The sequence below is a fragment of the Hemiscyllium ocellatum genome, chromosome 25, assembly GCF_020745735.1.
Source record: "Hemiscyllium ocellatum isolate sHemOce1 chromosome 25, sHemOce1.pat.X.cur, whole genome shotgun sequence".
NCBI lineage: Eukaryota > Metazoa > Chordata > Chondrichthyes > Orectolobiformes > Hemiscylliidae > Hemiscyllium > Hemiscyllium ocellatum.
This window is the reverse complement of record NC_083425.1, coordinates 52,741,009-52,760,353: the sequence shown is the minus strand read 5'-3', so window position 1 is coordinate 52,760,353 and position 19,345 is coordinate 52,741,009. Positions and strand designations below refer to the sequence as shown.

The 19,345-nt window shown below is 46.7% G+C and overlaps 1 protein-coding gene across 1 annotated transcript in view; it reads left to right on the top strand.

The window, feature by feature from the left end:
- The first annotated feature begins 488 nt into the window (after positions 1–488).
- trpv6 (transient receptor potential cation channel, subfamily V, member 6) overlaps positions 489–19,345 on the top strand; it is a 53,708-nt gene continuing 34,851 nt past the window's right edge. The window contains exons 1-8 of the mRNA XM_060844616.1: positions 489–826; positions 3,098–3,195; positions 8,218–8,340; positions 9,882–10,022; positions 11,431–11,529; positions 14,004–14,176; positions 14,936–15,085; positions 15,191–15,403. Coding sequence (XP_060700599.1) covers positions 696–826; positions 3,098–3,195; positions 8,218–8,340; positions 9,882–10,022; positions 11,431–11,529; positions 14,004–14,176; positions 14,936–15,085; positions 15,191–15,403 — 1,128 coding nt within the window. The 5' untranslated portion in view covers positions 489–695. The remainder of the gene's footprint in view (positions 827–3,097; positions 3,196–8,217; positions 8,341–9,881; positions 10,023–11,430; positions 11,530–14,003; positions 14,177–14,935; positions 15,086–15,190; positions 15,404–19,345) is intronic.

Sequence of the window (19,345 nt, the reverse complement as noted above, 5' to 3'; positions counted from 1 at the left end):
CCCATCCTGGGAGTGTTTGATGGGGTCAGGGGGCTTTACTCTGCATCTATCTCCATGCTGTCCCTGTGCTGTGAATGTTTTATGGGGAGAGTGTGGAGAGCACTTTGCTCTATATATAACCCTATGTTGTCCCTATCCTGGGAGTGTTTGATAGGGGAAAGTGCAGAGGGAGTTTACTCTATAGCTAACCCTGTGCTGTATGGTTACTTTACATTGACTGGAAAGTCCTGGGGAGGGTCCTGCCAGAAACGTCGATTCTCCCACTCCTCTCCTGCTGCCTGACCTGCTATGTTTCCTCCAGCTCCACACTTTATCAACTCTGACTTTCCAGTATCTGTGGTCCTTGCTCTCCCCATTGACTGGAAAGACAGCAGCTGGACTCAAAGGGTTAAGAGATACGTGTGAGACTGTTACTGGCTCCTCCCCAAAGGTGTGACAAATCATGCAGTGTTCCAGTCACTACATTTATCAGTCTCTATCAGACCAGAACATGCAACAGGCTGGCAGCACTGAACTGAAGCTAACTACTTACAAGATTCCATCTCCCAGTCTGCTGACAACTGGCAAAGCAAGATTTAGTTTCTCCCTAAGACATTTCATTGCAACAAATCAGTTGGAAGACCGTTGTTGGCAAAGGTCTTACCCAGTTTATAGGAGCATTGATTCTCACTCTGTGCCTGGAGTCCAGGGACAAAATGCCAGGGCTCTTCTGGGGAGGCTGGAGGTTGACCTTCCAGAACTGGCTCCATGGACTGGTGCCGGATCAGCAGTCTGACGAGGAATTTGGCCCCGAGGTTTACGAACTGCACGTGAGACAGCAGAAGAGGTAAGCGAGGTGCAGGAGCAACAGACCAGGGTATTACGAAAGGGCGTGGGGTTGAGTGTGCTGATGTCACTTTTTCTTCGGGAGGAAACCACTTTCTGTGGCTGCCAAGGCCATCATCTAGCAAATCCGAATCAGCCAGGAATAGGAGCAGGATCCATACTGCCCCACTGGGAGGAAACTTAGAGGGGAAATGGTTAAGGGGGGGGGGGGGGGGATGTCAAGCGTGTTTAGATGAATTGTCAGAGGCAAAGTTAAACAGGAAAGTAAGGAGTGAACAATTTGTCTTGGGGAGCAGGCCCCCCCTCTGGAGTTGTCAGGTTTGTTCTCTGATCCTGAGAGGGGAGCTCTGTAAGGTTTAGAGGTTGGAGGTTAAACTCTATTCTTACACACCAGCAACGCAAGGTGATCGTGTCACCTTCTGTGTCAGCTCATTGAGCTGAGAAATTGGGTCCTTTCCTGAAAAACAAACCATATCTTCAGCTGGCCGAGCCCTCCCTGATCTCTCCAGCTTGTGGCACTTCTCTGTTCCTTGACATACTCCTTAAAAACCGAGCATTTTAATATTGCTTTGTTTTCTCTTGCCTTTTCTCTTGTCTGGTGTCAATCCTGTCTCGTAGCACTGCCCTGAAGTGACAACTGAATGGATTCACAGGTTGATATCGGTGTGAGGGTTTGAGATCTTCAAACATCAATGTTGCATCGAGTCAGGCCCCTGGCATTGTCCTTGCAGGCCAGAAACCCGTTCTCGCAAGGCGGGCAAGGTCAGAGAGCAAGCACGAGTAGCACTGGTGCCCCCATCCATACCAACACACACAATGGCATTGACTGAAGACTGGAGTCAGGGCATTCCTTTATCACCCACCTCACAATTGAGTCTGGTGAGTGACAATTGCCCGTTGTGGAAGAAACTGGAAGTTTCTGTGCCAGTCAGATCTCCTCACGCCCCACCCCTTCTTCACTGCGCCTGGAACAATAAGTTAAATGTCCAGATGAAAGCTGGGAAATGATACGGTGCGTCCATGTGCATTGGGTTTGCTTCAGAGTGTAACCCCATCCTTTCTGTCACAGACTCTGATCAACTCAGGGTACAGTTCCAGCATTGGTCGCATAAACTGTATGGAATATCGCTGCTTCTGTAAGATTTGGGTGTTGTTTTATCATCTTACCATTGCACCTTTAAAACTAGCGATCATGCAGCCCAACCTATAACACCTCAGCTCATTTAGTGCAGGACACATTAGGCTGGGGGTTAGTACTATTTCCTACTTGTCACTAGGTGTCAGCACTGAGCTGCCTGACTTGGAGAAACAGAGAAACTGCAAAATCAACCAAAATCAACACATTCCACTTGTGAAAACTTAATTTTTGTGACAGAAACTGCCTGAATTATTGTTCACGCATAATTGTTACTGAATTATTTTTATATAGTATACAACTGCCTGAACATTGTCCCATAAACATTCCCAGGACAGGGACAGCACGGGGTTAGATACAGAGTAAATCTCCCTCTACACTGTTCCCCCATCAACTACTCCCAGAACAGAGACAGCACAGGATTAGATACAAAGTAAATCTCCCTCTACACTGACCCATCAAACACTCCCAGGACAGGGACAGCACAGGGTTAGATACAGAGTAAATCTCCCTCTACACTGTTCCCCATCAAACACTCCCAGGACAGGGACAGCAAGGGGTTAGATACAGCTTAAAGCTCTGTCTACACTGTCCCCCATCAAACACTCTCAGGACAGGGACAGCATGGGGTTAGATTCAGGTTTATTGGGTTCAATTATGTATTTATTGTCACGTGTACTTGTTATATGTATTTGTTACAAATACCGTGAAAATGCTGTATAATGTCACCACTATCCAGCAGCATCTTAAAAACACAGGAAAAAAGATATAGAATATAAAGAAATAAATTTAAAAGTCCAACATTACAGTCCTTCTAGTTAAGTGTCTTAACCATGGGCCTGGATCCAGACACTTGCTCCCTGATATTGAGACCAGCGTGAAGCAATTGGCTGGCCTTGAGCCCCTTCACCACTGGAACCATGGTGCTATATTGTGCTGCCATTTTACCTTCACTGACGTCATTGCTGGTCTTGGCAATGCAACTTAAGATGGCCGGTCCCAAACGGGACCCAAACATGACTCTGGTTAATACTTGTTCAACAATCTGACAGCACAGAAACAGTGAAAGTCATGCACTGGGGCATTGCGCTGCTTGTGGTCAACATATTAATATATTCACTCCGTCTCTATTAACAGGATCAACGAGTCCCTTCTACATTTTGCAGCCAAAGAAAATAAAGACCAGGATATTTTTAAACTTGCTCAATGTCCTTCATTTAACCCTATGGAAACAGGTGAGAAACATTGTTTTAAACCACAGAATTGATTTGGCCCATTTGGCCCATCCTGTGTGTCCTGCCTCTCTGAACGAGTGGTTCCAATCTCCAGCCTTTTCCACAGTAACCCTGGATAGGGTTCCTATTTAAATAATTTTCCAATATTTTTGAATTCCTCACTTGATCCTATCTCTGACACACTTACAGACAGACCACCCCACCCCCCCATCGAATCACAATGTGAAAAATGTTTTTTCTCACTTCGCATTTGCCTCTTTTGCAAATAATTTTTAAAATATGCACTCTCATTTTCAATTCTTTTACACATGGCAATAATTTCTCCCCATGCTTTTGAAAACTTTGATCAAATCACCCCTTGGCACTCTCCTCTTCAAACAGAACAGTCCCAATTTCTCCAATCTCTCCTCAAAACTGAGCTTTCTCATCCCTGGAATCTCTGAGCGCTTGATTTCACATACATTGAAATTCCAGTAAGTTAGTTAAACACAGACCTCCCTTAAGAAGTCCTTGGTGGGTTTCCTTAACAAACTCATATTGGTCCAGGTGACTATTAATCCTGGACCAAATTATTGTTTTTTAAAGTTTCACCACCTCTTAAGCTAAACTGACCTGGTCCATAACTGTTGGGCTTATTCTTGCCCCCTCTTGTTTCATTACCTCGATGTACTTATGTAAGGTATGAATTGTCTGGGTAATACACAAAACCATACTTTTCACTGTTTCTCAGTACATGACAATAATAAATATGTGACAAGTAATAAATAGGCCAGCACGGTGGCTCAGTGGTTAGCACTGCTGCCTCACAGCGCCAGACACCCGGGTTCGATTCCAGCCTCGGGTGACTGTCTGTGTGGAGTTTGCACATTCTCCCCGTGTCTGTGTGGGTTTCCGCTGGGTACTTTAGTTTCCTCCCACAGTCCAAAAGATGTGTAGGTTAGATGGATTGGCCATGTTGAATTGCCCCATAGTGTGCAGGGATTTACAGGCTGGGTGGACTAGCTGTGGGAGATGTAGGGTTACAGAGACTGGGTCTGGGTGAGGTGAATGGCCTGCTCTTACACTTTAGGAATTCTATGAAATTAAATCAAAATCTTCTCCACAGACAAATTTCTACTTGTGATCCAACTTTGGCATAACAAGATTTTGTTTAAATGCTGCAGTCTCCTTGTGAATTGTCCTAATGAACCAAAGAATCCCCTACAAGTGTGGAAACAGGCCATTTGGCCCAACAAGTCCACACCGACCGTCCGAAGAGTAACCCGCCCAGACCCATTCCCCTACCCTATTACTCAATATTTCCCCTAACTAAGAGAATGGGGAGAATGGGGGGTAGCACGGTAACTCAGTGGTTAGTACCTCACAGCACCAGGGTCTCAGGTTCGATTCCAACCTCAGGCGACTGTCTTTGTGGAGTTTGCACATTCTCCCTGTGTCTGCGTGGGTTTCCTCTGGGTGCTGAGGTTTCCTCCCACAATCCAACAATGTGCAGGTCAAGTGAATTGGCCACGCTAAATTGCGCATAGTGTTAGGTTTATCAAATGAGTCTGGGTGGGTTACTCTGTGGAGGGTCGGTGTATACTGGTTGGGCCAAAGGGCCAGTTTTCACACTGTCGGGCATCTAATCTAATCTAACCTAATCTAATTAACCTACACATCTTTGGACTGTGGACCTGGAGGAAACCTGTGCAGAATGTGCAAACTCCCCACAGACAGTCGTCTGAGGCTAGTATTGAGCCCGGGTCCCAGCACAATGAGGCAGCAGAACTAACCACTGAGCCACCGTGCTGTCTTAATGAATGCAAGATGAAAACCTTCTTGTCTTTTTCAACAATCCTCAAGTTCTGTACTGCTAAACACCCATCTGTACACCTTATTGAAATCTATAACATCTTGAAGAACTTGAAGGGGCAACACTGATTCTTTTGGGGGTGGGGAGAGACTGGAATTAGGGGGTACAATTTAAGAATAGGGTCTCGTTCTTTCAAGACAGAGATGATGAGAACTTTGTCCTCCCAGAGGGTCATTGGAGTGGAGTTCTCTTTCTGAGGGAGCAGTCAAGGTTGGGCCATTGAACTGACCCAAGGTAGTGTTAGAATGAATTCCAATCGATAAACAAGCCAAGGGTTATGAGGATCATACAGGAAGTGGAGTTGAGACTACAGCCCTAGATAACCATAATCTTATCAAATGGCGGTCAAATCCCAGAGGGTTAAATGGTCTATTCCTGCTTCTAGCACCTTGTTTCTACATCCGACCCGGCTTCCTGTTGCCATGGTGAGAGCCAAAGGCATTTATTGTTCCAGGGTTTATCTCCCGAATGACCTTGATGAGAAAGAGCTGCTCATCCTTCCAGAGTGCCAATGTCTCTATCAGGGGCTTGGTCAACTCTGCCTCTCTGTTGGATAAAAGGTGCCTTCCCACCCACAACATTACAGCTCCATCACAGCGAAATGCCCTCTTTAGCAAAAGAGTTTTGCATTCTAAAGATTCGATTAGATTCCCTACAGTGAGGAAACAGGCCCTTCAGCCCGACAAATCTACACCGACCCTCCAAAGAGCAACCCACCCAAACCCATTCCCCTATATTTACCCCTGACTAATCCACCTAACATTACGGGTAACTTAGCATGGCCAATTCACCTGACCCGCACATCTTTGGGCTGTGGGAGGAAACCGGAGCACCCGGAGGAAACCCACACAGACTCGGGGAGAACGTGCAAACTCCACACAGTTGCCCGAGGTGGGAATTAAACCTGGTGCTGTAAGGCAACAGAGCTAATCACTGAGCCACCATGTCGTAAGATGTACATGGAGGGTCAGCTGATTAAACTATAAATCAATGCTCTGTTTAACACGTCTTCGGAACACTGGTGTTTATAGAAATATAGCTCAGCAAAAACTGGGATAGCTACAGAATGAGGCTACACAGCTCAGAGAGTCTACCCTGCCATTCTGATGTGGAGGGCTAATCTCCACCTTTTTATCCACTTTTTGGATTATCCAAAACATCTTTTGCTGCGTAATTATTTGCTGTCCTTTGAACAGACTTGAAATGTTAGAGACAGTGTTACATCTGATAATCCCAGTGCAGCACCCAGAGAGCAATGCACGGTTACTTTTACATAAAGCTTGTGTCAGGTTTGATGAGGACGTTTGAAAATGGCTTCTCCAAGACTATTCACAATACCCAGCGGTGAAAGTAGGGTGAAAGATACATCGAGCTTTCCTTGTGCCACTTCCTTCAGTACCCGCAGTCCAGCTCCTAACTCAACCTCTATTGTTTGAATAGATTACTAGGTAAAGTTAAGGGTATTCATGGTTTCTCATGTTATACTGTTACCCCCTGTCATTGCTAATTCCAAACCTTTTGAATTCGACCATAACAACATATTGCAATTTTAAATACCACCAATATTTTCCTCACTGTAACTCTCCCTCCAGTTGCTGTGACCAACAGCCTATCTCTGAAAAGTTTGAATTGTAGCAAACATTTTATTTCAATATTTTCAACCAATGTGTTTATTTGAAGATGTATATAGACCTTCCCGTGGAGTACAGCACCCACTACAGTCCTGAAATTCCTCTTTCTCAGATCTCAGATCACAATAGTAACCAATTCAGTCCACATCCATGCTGTATGTTCCTTAGAATGAAAACTAATGAGGAAAGGTAACTACTTTCTTGCATCCTTACATAATACGAGCTAGCATGGGTCAAGCCAGAGTGCAGATGCAAACAAAAAGCAGAAGTTGCTGGAGACACATATTAGGTCTGGCAGCACTTGTAGTGTGTGTATGAGAGAGAGAGAGAGAGAGAGAGAGAGCAAACATTTCGAGTTCAGTTCATTACGAAGAAGAGTCGTAGAATCCTTACAGTGTGAAAGCAGGCCATTCGGCCCATCAGTTCCAAACCAACCCTCTGAAGAGGATCCCACCCAGACCCGACCGCAGCCCCCCACCCCATAACCCCACATTTCCCATGGCTAACCCACCTAGCTTGTATAGCCCTGGACACTGTAATGTAGCCAAGCCACCTGACCTGCACATCTTTGGACTGTGGGAGGAAACCGGAGGAAACCCACACAGACACGGGGCGAATGTGCAAAACTCCACAAACAGTCAGCCACGAGTCACCCACGAGCCAACAGTGAACCCACGTCCCTGGTGCTTTGAGGCAGCAGTGCTAACCATGGAGCCTCCATATCAAGGCTCAAAATGTGAACTCTGTTTCTCTCTCAACATTTGCGGCCAGACCTGCTGAGTTTCTCTGGCACTTTCTATATTTGTTTCAGATTTCCAGCATACACTATTCTTTGTTTTGTTTCACTCAGGGCTTAAATGTCTGTTGTTAACCCATCCACAGAAATAGAAACAAAAGTCAAGAAGGACTGTGAAGAATTGGAGTGGAGCTATGGGTTAGGGTGAAGTTCTCAAGTGTCATCTCCCTTTAGTATTGGATCTGAACCGGTCACCACTGCTGCCCATCCTGCTGTCATAAGTAGAGATGGTTACCTATCCCAGAAACCTCAGCAGTGTTACTGTGGAAGAAGCACGATGTGCACTAATCTATAACCATGGAGCTCTCACCGTCTAGTACTGACGTCTTTACGTTTGGACCAGGAAATCCCGGCCCAGCTCCCACTCCAAGACTCATTGGCCGTGGAGGCGGGTCTGTACTTTGACTATAAACACAGGGACAGCCTGATAAATCCTTCCAATACTCCTGATAACAGGAAGTAAGAGTGTGAGAGTCTCCTGTCAGCCACCTTAGAGAAGGCAATGCCAACTACTTTGCCCACAAGTGGGGTCCAATCCAATGGAAGTCCATGACCAAACCATTGGTCATGAGGTTGGTCATAAAGATGGACAGACTGTAGCATCCCATCACCCCCACACACCCACTCCCCCAAGAAGTGTACAATAAATCACTGTACTTTGTCTTAGCTGTTTCTTTGCTCAGGGCTCCCCCTACCTGCTTCACTAAATCCCATCACAAATTTTCTTCACTCTATCTCTGCAGGTATAATGGGGGAGACAGCATTGCATGTAGCCGCGACGTACAATGCTAACAGGGCAGCAATCGCTCTTCTTGATGTGGCTCCTGAGCTCATGAACATTCCAATCTCCGGCGAGCTCTATGCAGGTACTAGCTGGTTTAGCTCTGTATCAGTCTCAGGGTGAGTCAGCATGGTACTCTGTAGGAAACTCTAATGTAAGCATTGTAGATCCCTACACATGCACAATACTCAGAGAGGAATGGGCAATGGGCAGTGAATGGGAAATGGGGGGAATGGGCAATGAGTGGGGGATGGGCAATGGGCAGTGAATGGGAAATGGGGGAATAGGCAGTGAGTAGGGGATGGACAGTGAATGGGGGTGGGCTGTGAGTGGAGGATGGCTGTGAGTGGGGGAATGGACAGTGAGTGGGTGACTGGCTGTGAATGGGTGGTGGGCTGTGAGTGGGGGAGTAGGCAGTGAGTGGGGGATGGGCAGTGAGTTGGGGTGGACAATTAGTGGGGGAATGGGCATTGAGTCATGGTGGGCTATGAGTGGGGGAATGGGCAGTGAGTGGGGAGTTGGGCTGTGAGTGCGGGAATGGGCTGAAGTGGGGGGTGGGCAGTATGTGGATGAATGGGCTGTGAGTGGGGGGTGGGCAGTGAGTGGGGGATGGGCAGTGAGTGGGGGATGGGCAGTGAGTGGGGAATGGGCCATGAGTGGGGGAATAGGCCGTGAGTGGGGGAATAGGCCGTGAGTGGGGGATGGGCCGTGAGTGGGGGATGGGCTGTGAGTGGGGGATGGGCTGTGAGTGGGGGATGGGCAGTGAGTGGGGGATGGGCAGTGAGTGGGGAATGGGCCATGAGTGGGGGAATGGGCTGTGAGCGGGGGAATGGGCAGTAAGTGGGGGATGGGCAGTGAGTGGGGGAATGGGCTGTGAGCGGGGGAATGGGCAGTGAGTGGGGAATGGGCCATGAGTAGGGGAATGGGCTGTGAGCGGGGGAATGGGCAGTAAGTGGGGGGTGGGCTGTGAGTGGGAGAATATGCAGTGAGTGGGGAATGGACAGTGAGTGGGGGATGGGCAGTGAGTGGGGGGATGGGCAGTGAGTGGGGGGATGGGCAGTGAGTGGGGAATGGGCTGTGAGCGGGGGAATGGGCAGTGAGTGGGGAATGGGCAGTGAGTGGGGGATCGGCAGTGAGTGGGGAATGGGCAGTGAGTGGGGGATGGGCTGTGAATGGGGGTTGCGCTGTGAGTGGGGGGTGGACAGTGTGTGGGGGATGTGCAGTGAGTGGGGGGTGGGCAGTGAGTGGGGGATGTGCAATGAGTGGGGGGTGGGCAGTGAGTGGGGGATGTGCAGTGAGTGGGGGGTAGGCAGTGAGTGGGGGATGTGCAGTGAGTGGGGGGTGGGCAGTGAGTGGGGGATGTGCAGTGAGTGGCGTGTGGGCAGGGAGTAGGGGAATGGGCAGTGAGTAGGGGGTGGACAGTGAGTGGGGACATGGACAGTGAGTGGGGGATGGGCTGCGAGTGGGGGGTGGACAGTGAGTGGGGGGTGGGCAGTGAGTGGGGGATGGGTTGTGAATGGGGGATGGGCAGTGAGTATCTTACAGGATGTGTGCTTTTGCCTGTTGTATCTATTGATGTTTATTGAGTGAATTTGGAAATGTGGGAAATGATTTTGTCCAAAACAGGGGAAACAGCCCTTCACATCGCTGTGGCAAATGGGAATGTGAGTCTGGTGACAGAATTGGTAAGTCGGCGAGCTGATGTAGTCACGCCCCGTGCAACTGGCACCTTCTTCCGAAAAAACAGCAAGAGCATAATTTATTATGGTGAGTGCAGCATCATCGAGTGAGCTTCCAACATACTGATGGTTCAGGTGTCTGCTTGTATCTGCCTCACACTGCCTACTGGTATACCAATAACTATTGCTTTTAAATTCAGTAAAAACACTTTGCATCAAATTGTACCTTGAATGAGGAAAGTACACCAAGGCATTTCACAACAACATGAAATCAACTTGATGCTGAGTTCAAAAAATAGGTGATATTCAAACAATTCACATCTGAAAGAAAAATGAGAGGCAGACATATGCGACAGTTCAGGCAGGATTCACTGTATTTGAAGTCAGGTCAGCAGGGTCCACTGTAAGGCCAGCTCAGTTTGCACCTGTACGTAATTCTGCAAACCTGCTCCCCTACCAATGCTCAGTTGCAGCAGTGTGTATCATCCCCAAGATGCACTGCAGTAACTCACCAAAACAGCAACTTGCAAACCCATGACCACTTCCATCTAAAAGAACAAGGGCAGCTGAGCAGATACATGGGAACACTATACCCTGTAAGTTCCCCTCGAGTCCACTCACCATCATGCAATGGAAATTTATCACTGTTCCTTCAGTGTCACTGGATCAATATCCTGGAATTCCCTCCCTAATGGCATTGTGGGTCTACCTACAGCATGTGACTGCAGCTGGTCAAGAAGGCAGCTCACCACCACCTTCTCAAGGGGCACTCAGGACAGGCAATAAACGCTGGTCACTCAGCAACGCCCACTTCCCACTGAAAGTGTATTTTAAAATACCATGTTATGATTATTTTTATGGGTTTGGCAATTTTAGATGGCACATAGAAATTGATCCTCCTCAGTGTGTTCCCACAGCCAAGGTAGATATGAACAAGGTAAATGGACTTTATTACAAGAGGGCTTGTGTGTAGGTGTAAGGATTGCCTACAATTAAACAGAGCCTGGTCATATTGGAGGTTTGTGTATAATTTTGGTCTCCTTGCCATTGGGAGATAGTTGCCATTGAAGGAATAGAGTAAAGGCTTGCCAGTTTGATGCCTGGTGTGATTGTCCTAACAGGGTCCAAAGGCGTTCAATGTCCTTTTTGATACATTATTATGTTTTATCTTTTTAAGAGTGAAATTCCAGATTTTCACTCCTGTGAAATGGCATAAGGCTTAATCCAAAATGATATCACTTGGTTCAACACATGTTTTTTTAACTGCAAAAATATACTTTATTCATAGAAAGAAATCTTTGGTACACGTACACTTAATGTCTTTACAGACAGGGAGCAAATTAAATCTTTGATGTTCATCACTCTCTGTATTTATAATAAACCTCTTGGCACTTAGCAGCGACCTTCCTAGGAATTGCTTAAACAGAGCCATTTCCACCCACTGTGTACATTGTGTTTCCTTCAGTTGGTGATCAAGGCTGTATTTCTTTATCCAGGTGAGCACGTGTTGTCCTTCGCTGCTTGTATTGGGAATGCAGAGATCATCCGGATTCTGGTTGAAAATGGGGCCGACATTAGGGCACAGGACTGCCTCGGTAAGAGTCAGAACACGGCACCCTTCAATTTGAGTTCACTGTTAACCCGTAGGAAGATGACTTGATAAAACTGTACGTTAGAGTGACAGGTCAAGACTTCCAGGGATGCTTCGCATGTTTGCATTGTTGTTGGCTTTCTGGCCTAACCTGTGACTCCGGACCCACACCAATGTGATTGGCTGCCTCTGGGCAATGCGGGATGGGTTGGCCAAGCCAGCGACGCCCACGTCCCATTGTCACAAAAGACTCTATCTGTAGTTGATCTTCTTAGCAATGACTACAACTTCCCTGTTTTCTTGAAAGACTCAAAGCGTTAATGAGTGGTCTGTCCTCTCTCTGATTTACCCAGATTCCCAATTCCTTTTAAATTTAATTTGAAGGGGTCTCCACAGCGGCTGAACGTTCAGCTTCCCAGCTCCCTCCCCCACCATCGCTATTCTTCCTGACTGGAATTATGAATGGGTGTCGGGTTATTGAGAGCACTTTTACCTTTCCCCCTTACCCCAACATACTTTCACTGTCATTTATGCTGGGACTAATAGCTTTGCGATTTTCCTTTTCTGTCTGTGATCAAAGGGTGTCTCAGCCTGGATCAGTTGGTTGGACATTTGTCAGGCCCCACCCTCGGGACAGAAGGACAAAACCTAGGCTGACACTCAGGTGCAGCTCTGAGACAGTACCACACTGTCAGAGAGGCCACACTCTCAGATTGAGTCATTGAGTCTGCCCTCTCATATGGACATAAAAACATCCCATGGCACAATTTGAAAGGACAGCAGTGGAGATCTTTCCACTGTCCTGTGCAATAAAGTTCCTCAATGATCATCTCACAATAGATTGTCTGACTATTCTCACATTGCTGTTTAAGGAAATAGGGACAGAAAGTGCTGGATCAACGCAACACAGCCGGCTGTATCTGGGGGGAGAGAGAGAAAGAGAGAGAGAGCTCAGTGGTTAGCACTGCTGCCTCACAGCATCAAGGTCCCCGGTCTCAGGGTCTTGGGTGACTGACTGTGTGGAGTTTGCACATTCTCCCCGTGTCTGTGTGGGTTTACTTCGGGTGCTTCAGTTTCCTCCCACAGCCCAAAGATGTGCAGGTTAGGTGAACTGGCCATGCTAAATTGCCCATATTGTTAGGTGCATCAGTCAGAGGGGAATAGGTCTGGGTGGGTTACTCTTCGGAGAGTCGGTGTGGGCTTCTTGGGCCAAAGGGCCTGTTTCCATGCTGTAGGGAATCTAATCTTTAAAAAAAGTTAATGTTTAGAGTCATAGAGATGTACAGCATGGAAACAGACCCTTCGGTCCAATCCGTCCATGCCGACCAGATATCCCTACCCAATCTAGTCCCACCTGCCAGTTTCTGGCCAATATCCCGCCAAACCCTTCCTATTCATATACCCATCCAAATGCCCTTTAAATGTTGCAATTGCACCAGCCTCCACCACTTCCTCTGGCAGCTCATTCTATACATGCCTCTAATGCTCCAGGGAAAACAGCCCCAGCCTGTTCAGCCTCTCCCTATAGCTCAAACCCTCAACCCTGGCAACATCCTTGGAAATCTTTTCTGAATCCTTTCAAGTTTCACAACATCTTTCCGATAGGAAGGAGACCAGAATTGCATGCAATATTCCAACAGTGTCCTAACCAAGGTCCTGTACAGCCACAACATGACCTCCCAACTCCTGTACTCAATACTCTGACCAATAAGGGAAAGCATACCAAACGCCTTCTTCACTATCCTATCTACCTGTGATTCTCCAAATTACTCTTCTTTGGGACTGAAGGGAGGTGGAAATGTGATGGGTGCTGTGCAGGTGAGAAAAAGGGGAGGAGTTTTTAGAACAGAAGGGAAGTTTAGGGTGAGGTGACAGGGTGAGGGAAGATTAAACGTTAATGTTGTCATTGCAGCAAGCAGTAATAGTTGTCGTGAAGGTTGTGGTCCAGAGTAGTGTTAATAGCAGAATAATGTTCACCTCTGACTGAAAGCAAAATCAGGCAAATGAGACTTAGACAGCGGGGAAGAAATATCAAAATGGAGGTCAGATTTCATGGTCTGAAGTAGTCAAGCTCAGTGTTCATTGAGTTATAAAGTTTTTACAACATGGCAAAAAGACCCTTCAGCCCATCAGGTCTATGCTGGCTGGTTATCAAGCATCAATCAATTCTAATCCCATTTTCCATCACTTGGTCATATGCTATTGTGTTTTAAGTGCTCACATAAATATTTGTAAATGTTTTGAGGATTTTTATGTCCACTCCTCTTTTACACAATGAGTTCCAGATAAGCACAACCCTCTGGGTGAAAACATCCTTCCTCAAATCCCCTCTGTACCTCTGACAGCTGACAGTGAATGCAGTAAAGAGGTAGCAGCTTTGCAAAAGACTGGGCATCCACTGACTGGGTGCAGATGAGAGTCAGAGAGGGGAGGTCAGAGATTTCTCACACCTTCAATGCTGATGTGCCCTTTTCTCAGGTAACACAGTTCTGCATGTTCTAGTGCTCCAGCCTAAAAGGCCCTTCATCCCACAGATGTACGATGTAATCCTGTCCTATGACAAGCCAGAGAACGAGACTGCAGTTGACATGATCGTCAACAGGAATGGACTGACTCCCATCAAACTTGCAGCGGACCAAGGAAACATTCAGGTCAGCAACTTCAATATCCCTTTTGATTGCCTCCCTGCACATTTGTCTCCTATTCTCACCTTGTGCCTTTGAAATCTGGTTCTGTAGATGTTGCCATGTTCCGTCATTTCGCCCCAGTTGTTGCTGTTTGCATTTGAACCTAGCACTGGGAGGCCATTCAACTGGGAGGCAAAGTTTGACCAAAATCCCCAAGAGAGAGATGACCACAATCAGGACTCAGAACCGTGACTGATTCATTTTATCCCCTTTCCAGAGTAACAGAATTGAAAAAAAAACAAAGCAATTATGGTAAACAACTCAACAAAAGATGTAGAGGAGACGGCAAAGGTAAAAATAAGATTTTCCAAGGTGATACGAAAACTGAGAGACTGTAAGCTGACAGCTCGGTCATCAGGGGAGCCGCATGTTTTAATCTTCATGTATTTGCACTCATCAAAGGGATAGGTCAGAGAGATGAAGGAATGACAGACGGTCTGCTACACAAATTGCAGATTAATGTCCCAGAAAGGCGCTCATACTCATTTAGCATTTCAACAAAATGCAAAAGAGTTTGAGAGTTGATCGATGAAGTGAAGGAGGAAGTGTTGAATCGTGATGCTCTTGGCCATCATGGGGCAGGCTTGAGAGAACAGGCAAACTGCCCATCAGTCCTGTATGTTGGTGTGATAGTGACAGACTGTCCATTTCCATCGTTCCCCATTTCTATTCCCTTTAAAATTTCCTTCAGTTGAGCTTTGACGCAGTTGCATTTTCTTTCAGATGTTCCAGCACCTGTTGCAAAAGAAGGAACACAATGTGCAGCAACCCTATGGCCCACTGACCACCACTTACTATGACCTCTCAGAGATCGATTCATGGAGTGATGACCTCTCTGTGCTGCAGCTGGTGGTTTCCAGTAAAAACAAGGAGGTAACTGGGAAAGCGCTGGGAGAGGAGACCTGTTAGGGAAAGTGGGAGTAATAAAGGAAAGAAAACAGCAACAGTACATTTCCTCTCCCCTGTCTCACTGCACAGGCCCTGAAGATCCTTCGGCTATCCCCCATGAAGGAACTCCTCCAGTTAAAGTGGAATAGCTACGGGATGTATTATTTTCGACTCCTGGCGTTCTTGTATCTAGTCCACATCATCATCTTCACCTTCTGCTGCGTCTATCGCCCACTTAAACCACGTCCTGACAATGCCACCAGTGAGAGGGACACCACATTGTACGTTGAGAGAACACTGCAGGTCAGTACATAGCACCACACCTCTCATAATCCGCCCACCCTCAATATACTCTTATTAAGAATCAAAGTTACCCAATTTTAAATAGCTCAATTTGGTGTCAGCATCAATTTAGTGAAAGACCAAATAAAAGATGCAGGTACAGTGGATTTGGGACATATTGAAGAACATTGGGTGATGTAGACAGCGATACTGTTCAGCTAACAGAAGGGCTGGAGCTCTGTATGTAAACAGAGGAAGAAACATTAACTGGGGGGATACTGCAATTTAATAAGGTACAGTTAGGGAAACAGCAGACTGCACAGAGGTACACCATTTCACAACTTTGTCTCAGGCTTTCGCAGCTGTTCTGTCAACCAAGAGCCTTAAATAAGACAAGCATTACTGCATGTAGCCTCATTAGATACAGTGTGGCACTTAGAGGTACACACTGGGGAACCATGAGATTTACAGAGGTACACACTGGGGAACCACGGGATTTATAGAGGTCATCCTCAGGAACAGTGTACTGTATAGAGGTACAGACTGGGGAACAGTGGGTTATATCGAGGTACACACTGGGGAACAGAGAGTTATATATATTACACACTGGGGAACTGTAGGTTATATAGATATACATACTGGAGAGCAGTGGGTTATATAGATTACACCTGGGGAACAGTGGATTATGTAGAGGTACACACTGGGAAAAAGTAGGTTATACAGAGGTACACACTGGGGAGCAATGAGTTATATAGAACATAGAACATAGAAAAATACAGCGCAGTACAGGCTCTTTGGCCCTCGATGTTGCGCTGATCCAAGCTCACCTAACCTACACTAGCCCACTTTCCTCCATATGCCTATCCAATGCCCATTTAAATGCCCATAAAGAGGGAGAGTCCACCACTGCTACTGGCAGGGCATTCCATGAACTCACGACTCGCTGAGTAAAGAATCTACCCCTAATATCTGTCCTATACCTACCACCCCTTAATTTAAAGCTATGCCCCCTCGTAATAGCTGACTCCATACGTGGAAAAAGGTTCTCATGGTCAACCTTATCTAAACCCCTAATCATCTTGTACACCTCTATCAAGTCACCCCTAAACCTTCTTTTCTCCAATGAAAACAGCCCCAAGTGCCTCAGCCTTTCCTCATACGATCTTCCTACCATACCAGGCAACATCCTGGTAAACCTCCTCTGCACCCGTTTCAGTGCCTCCACATCCTTCCTATAGTATGGCGACCAAAACTGCACACAATACTCCAAATGCGGCCGCACCAGAGTCTTATACAACAGCAACATGATCTCAGGACTCCGGAACTCAATTCCTCTACCAATAAAAGCCAGTACACCATAAGCCTTCTTCACAGCACTATTTACCTGGGTGGCAACTTTCAGAGATCTTTGTACATGGACACCAAGATCCCTCTGCTCATCCACACTACCAAGTATCCGACCATTAGCCCAGTACCCCATCTTCTTGTTACTCTTACCAAAGTGAATCACTTCACACTTACCTACATTGAACTCCATTTGCCACCTTTCTGCCCAGCTCTGCAGCTTATCTATATCCCGCTGTAACCTGCCACATCCTTCCTCACTGTCAGCAACTCCACCGACTTTCGTATCATCCGCAAACTTGCTCACCCAACCTTCTAGCCCCTCCTCCAGGTCATTTATAAAAATGACAAACAGCAATGGTCCCAGAACAGATCCTTGCGGAACACCGCTGATAACCCCACTCCAAGATGAACCTTTACCATCAACTACTACCCTCTGTCTTTTTCCAGCCAGCCAATTCCTAAACCAAACCTCTAACGCACCCTCAGTGCCATACCTCCGTGTTTTTTTTTGCAGTAGCCTACCATGGGGAACCTTATCAAACACCTTACTAAAATCCATATACACCACATCTACAGCTTTACCCTCGTCCACCTCCTTAGTCACCTTCTCAAAGAATTCAATAAGGTTTGTGAGGCATGACCTGCCCTTCACAAAACCATGCTGACTATCCTTGATTGCATTATTCCTATCCAGATGTTCATAAATCCTATCCCTTACAATTCTCTCTGAGACTTTGCCCACAACAGAAGTTAGACTCACTGGCCTATAGTTACTAGGGTTATCCCTACTCCCCTTCTTGAACAAGGAAACCACATTTGCTATCCTCCAGCCTTCTGGCACTATTCTTGTAGACAACAAGGACATAAAAATCAAGGTCAATGGCTCTGCAATCTCCTCCCTTGCTTCCCAGAGAAGCCTAGTATAAATGCCATCAGGCCCAGGGGACTTATCTATTTTCACTCTTGAAGTACACACTGGGGAACATTAAGTTATATACTAGTACACACTGGGGAACAGTGGGTTAGATAGAGTTATACACTGGGAAACAGTGGGTTATATAGAGTTACACACTGGGGAACAGCAGACTATTTAGAGGTACACACTGGGAAACGTTGGGTTATATAGAAGTTAACACTGGGGAACAGTGCATTATATAGATCACACACAGGAGAACACTGGATTATATAGAGGTACACGATATGGAACGGCGCATTATATAGAGGTAGATATTGGGGAACAGTGGGCTATATAGAGGTACACACTGGGGAACAGTGGGTTATGTAGAGTACACACTGGGGAACAGTAGGTTATATAGAGGTACACACTGGGGAACAGTGGGTTATGTAGAGTACACTCTGGAAACAGTAGGTTTCATAGATGCACAAGAGAAAGTGAGGACTGCAGATGGTGGAGATCAGAGCTGAAAATGTGTTGCTGGAAAAGTGCAGCAGGTCAGGCAGCATCCAAGGAGCAGGAGAATCGACGTTTCAGGCATGAGCCCTTCTTCAGTAATGAGGAAAGGTGTGCCAAGCAGGCTAAGATAAAAGGTAGGGAGGAGGGACTTGGGGGAGGGGCGTTGGAAATGTGAGAGGTGGAAGCAGGTTAAGGTGAGGGTGATAGGCCGGAGTGGGGTGGGGGCGGAGAGGTCAGGAAGAAGATTGCAAGTTAGGAAGGTGGTGCTGAGATCGAGGGTTGAGATTGAGACAAGGTGTGGGGAGGGGAAATGAGGAAACTGGAGAAATCTGAGTTCATCCCTTGTGGTTGGTGGGTTCCTAGGCGGAAGATGAGGCCTCAGATTTCTCCAGTTTCCTCATCTCCCCTCCCCCCACCTTGTCTCTGTCCCAACCCTCGATCTCAGCACCACCTTGCTAACCTGCAATCTTCTTCCTGACCTCTCTGGCCCCACCCCCACTCCGGCCTATCACCCTCACCTTAACCTCCTTCCACTAATCGCATTTCCAACGCCCCTCCCCCAAGTCCCTCCTCCCTACCTTTTATCTTAGCCTGTTTGGCACACTTTGCTCATTCCTGAAGAAGAGCTCATGCCCGAAACGTCGATTCTCCTGCTCCTTGGATGCTGCCTGACCTGTTGAGCTTTTCCAACAACACATTTTCAGCCATATAGATGTAGACACTGGGGAACACTGGATTATATAAATGTACACACTGGGGAACACTGGGTTATGTAGAGGTACACTTTGGGGAACAGTGGGTTATGTAGAGTACACTCTGGGAAATAATAGGTTATATAGATGTACACACTGCGGAACACTGGGTTATATACATGTACACACTGGGGAACAGTGGGTTATGTAGAGTACACACTGGAAAACAGTAGGTTATATAGATGTACACACTGGGGAACACTGATCTATATAGATTACACACTGGGGAACACTGGATTATATAGAGGTACACACTGGAGAACAGTGGGTTATATAGAGGTACACACTGGGGAACAGTGGTTTATGTAGATTACACACTGGAGAACACTGGATTATATAGAGGTACAAACTAAGGAACACTGGGTTATATAGAGGTACACACCGGGGAACAGTAGGTGATATAGATTACACTCTGGGGAACAGTGGGTTATACAGATTACACATTGGGGA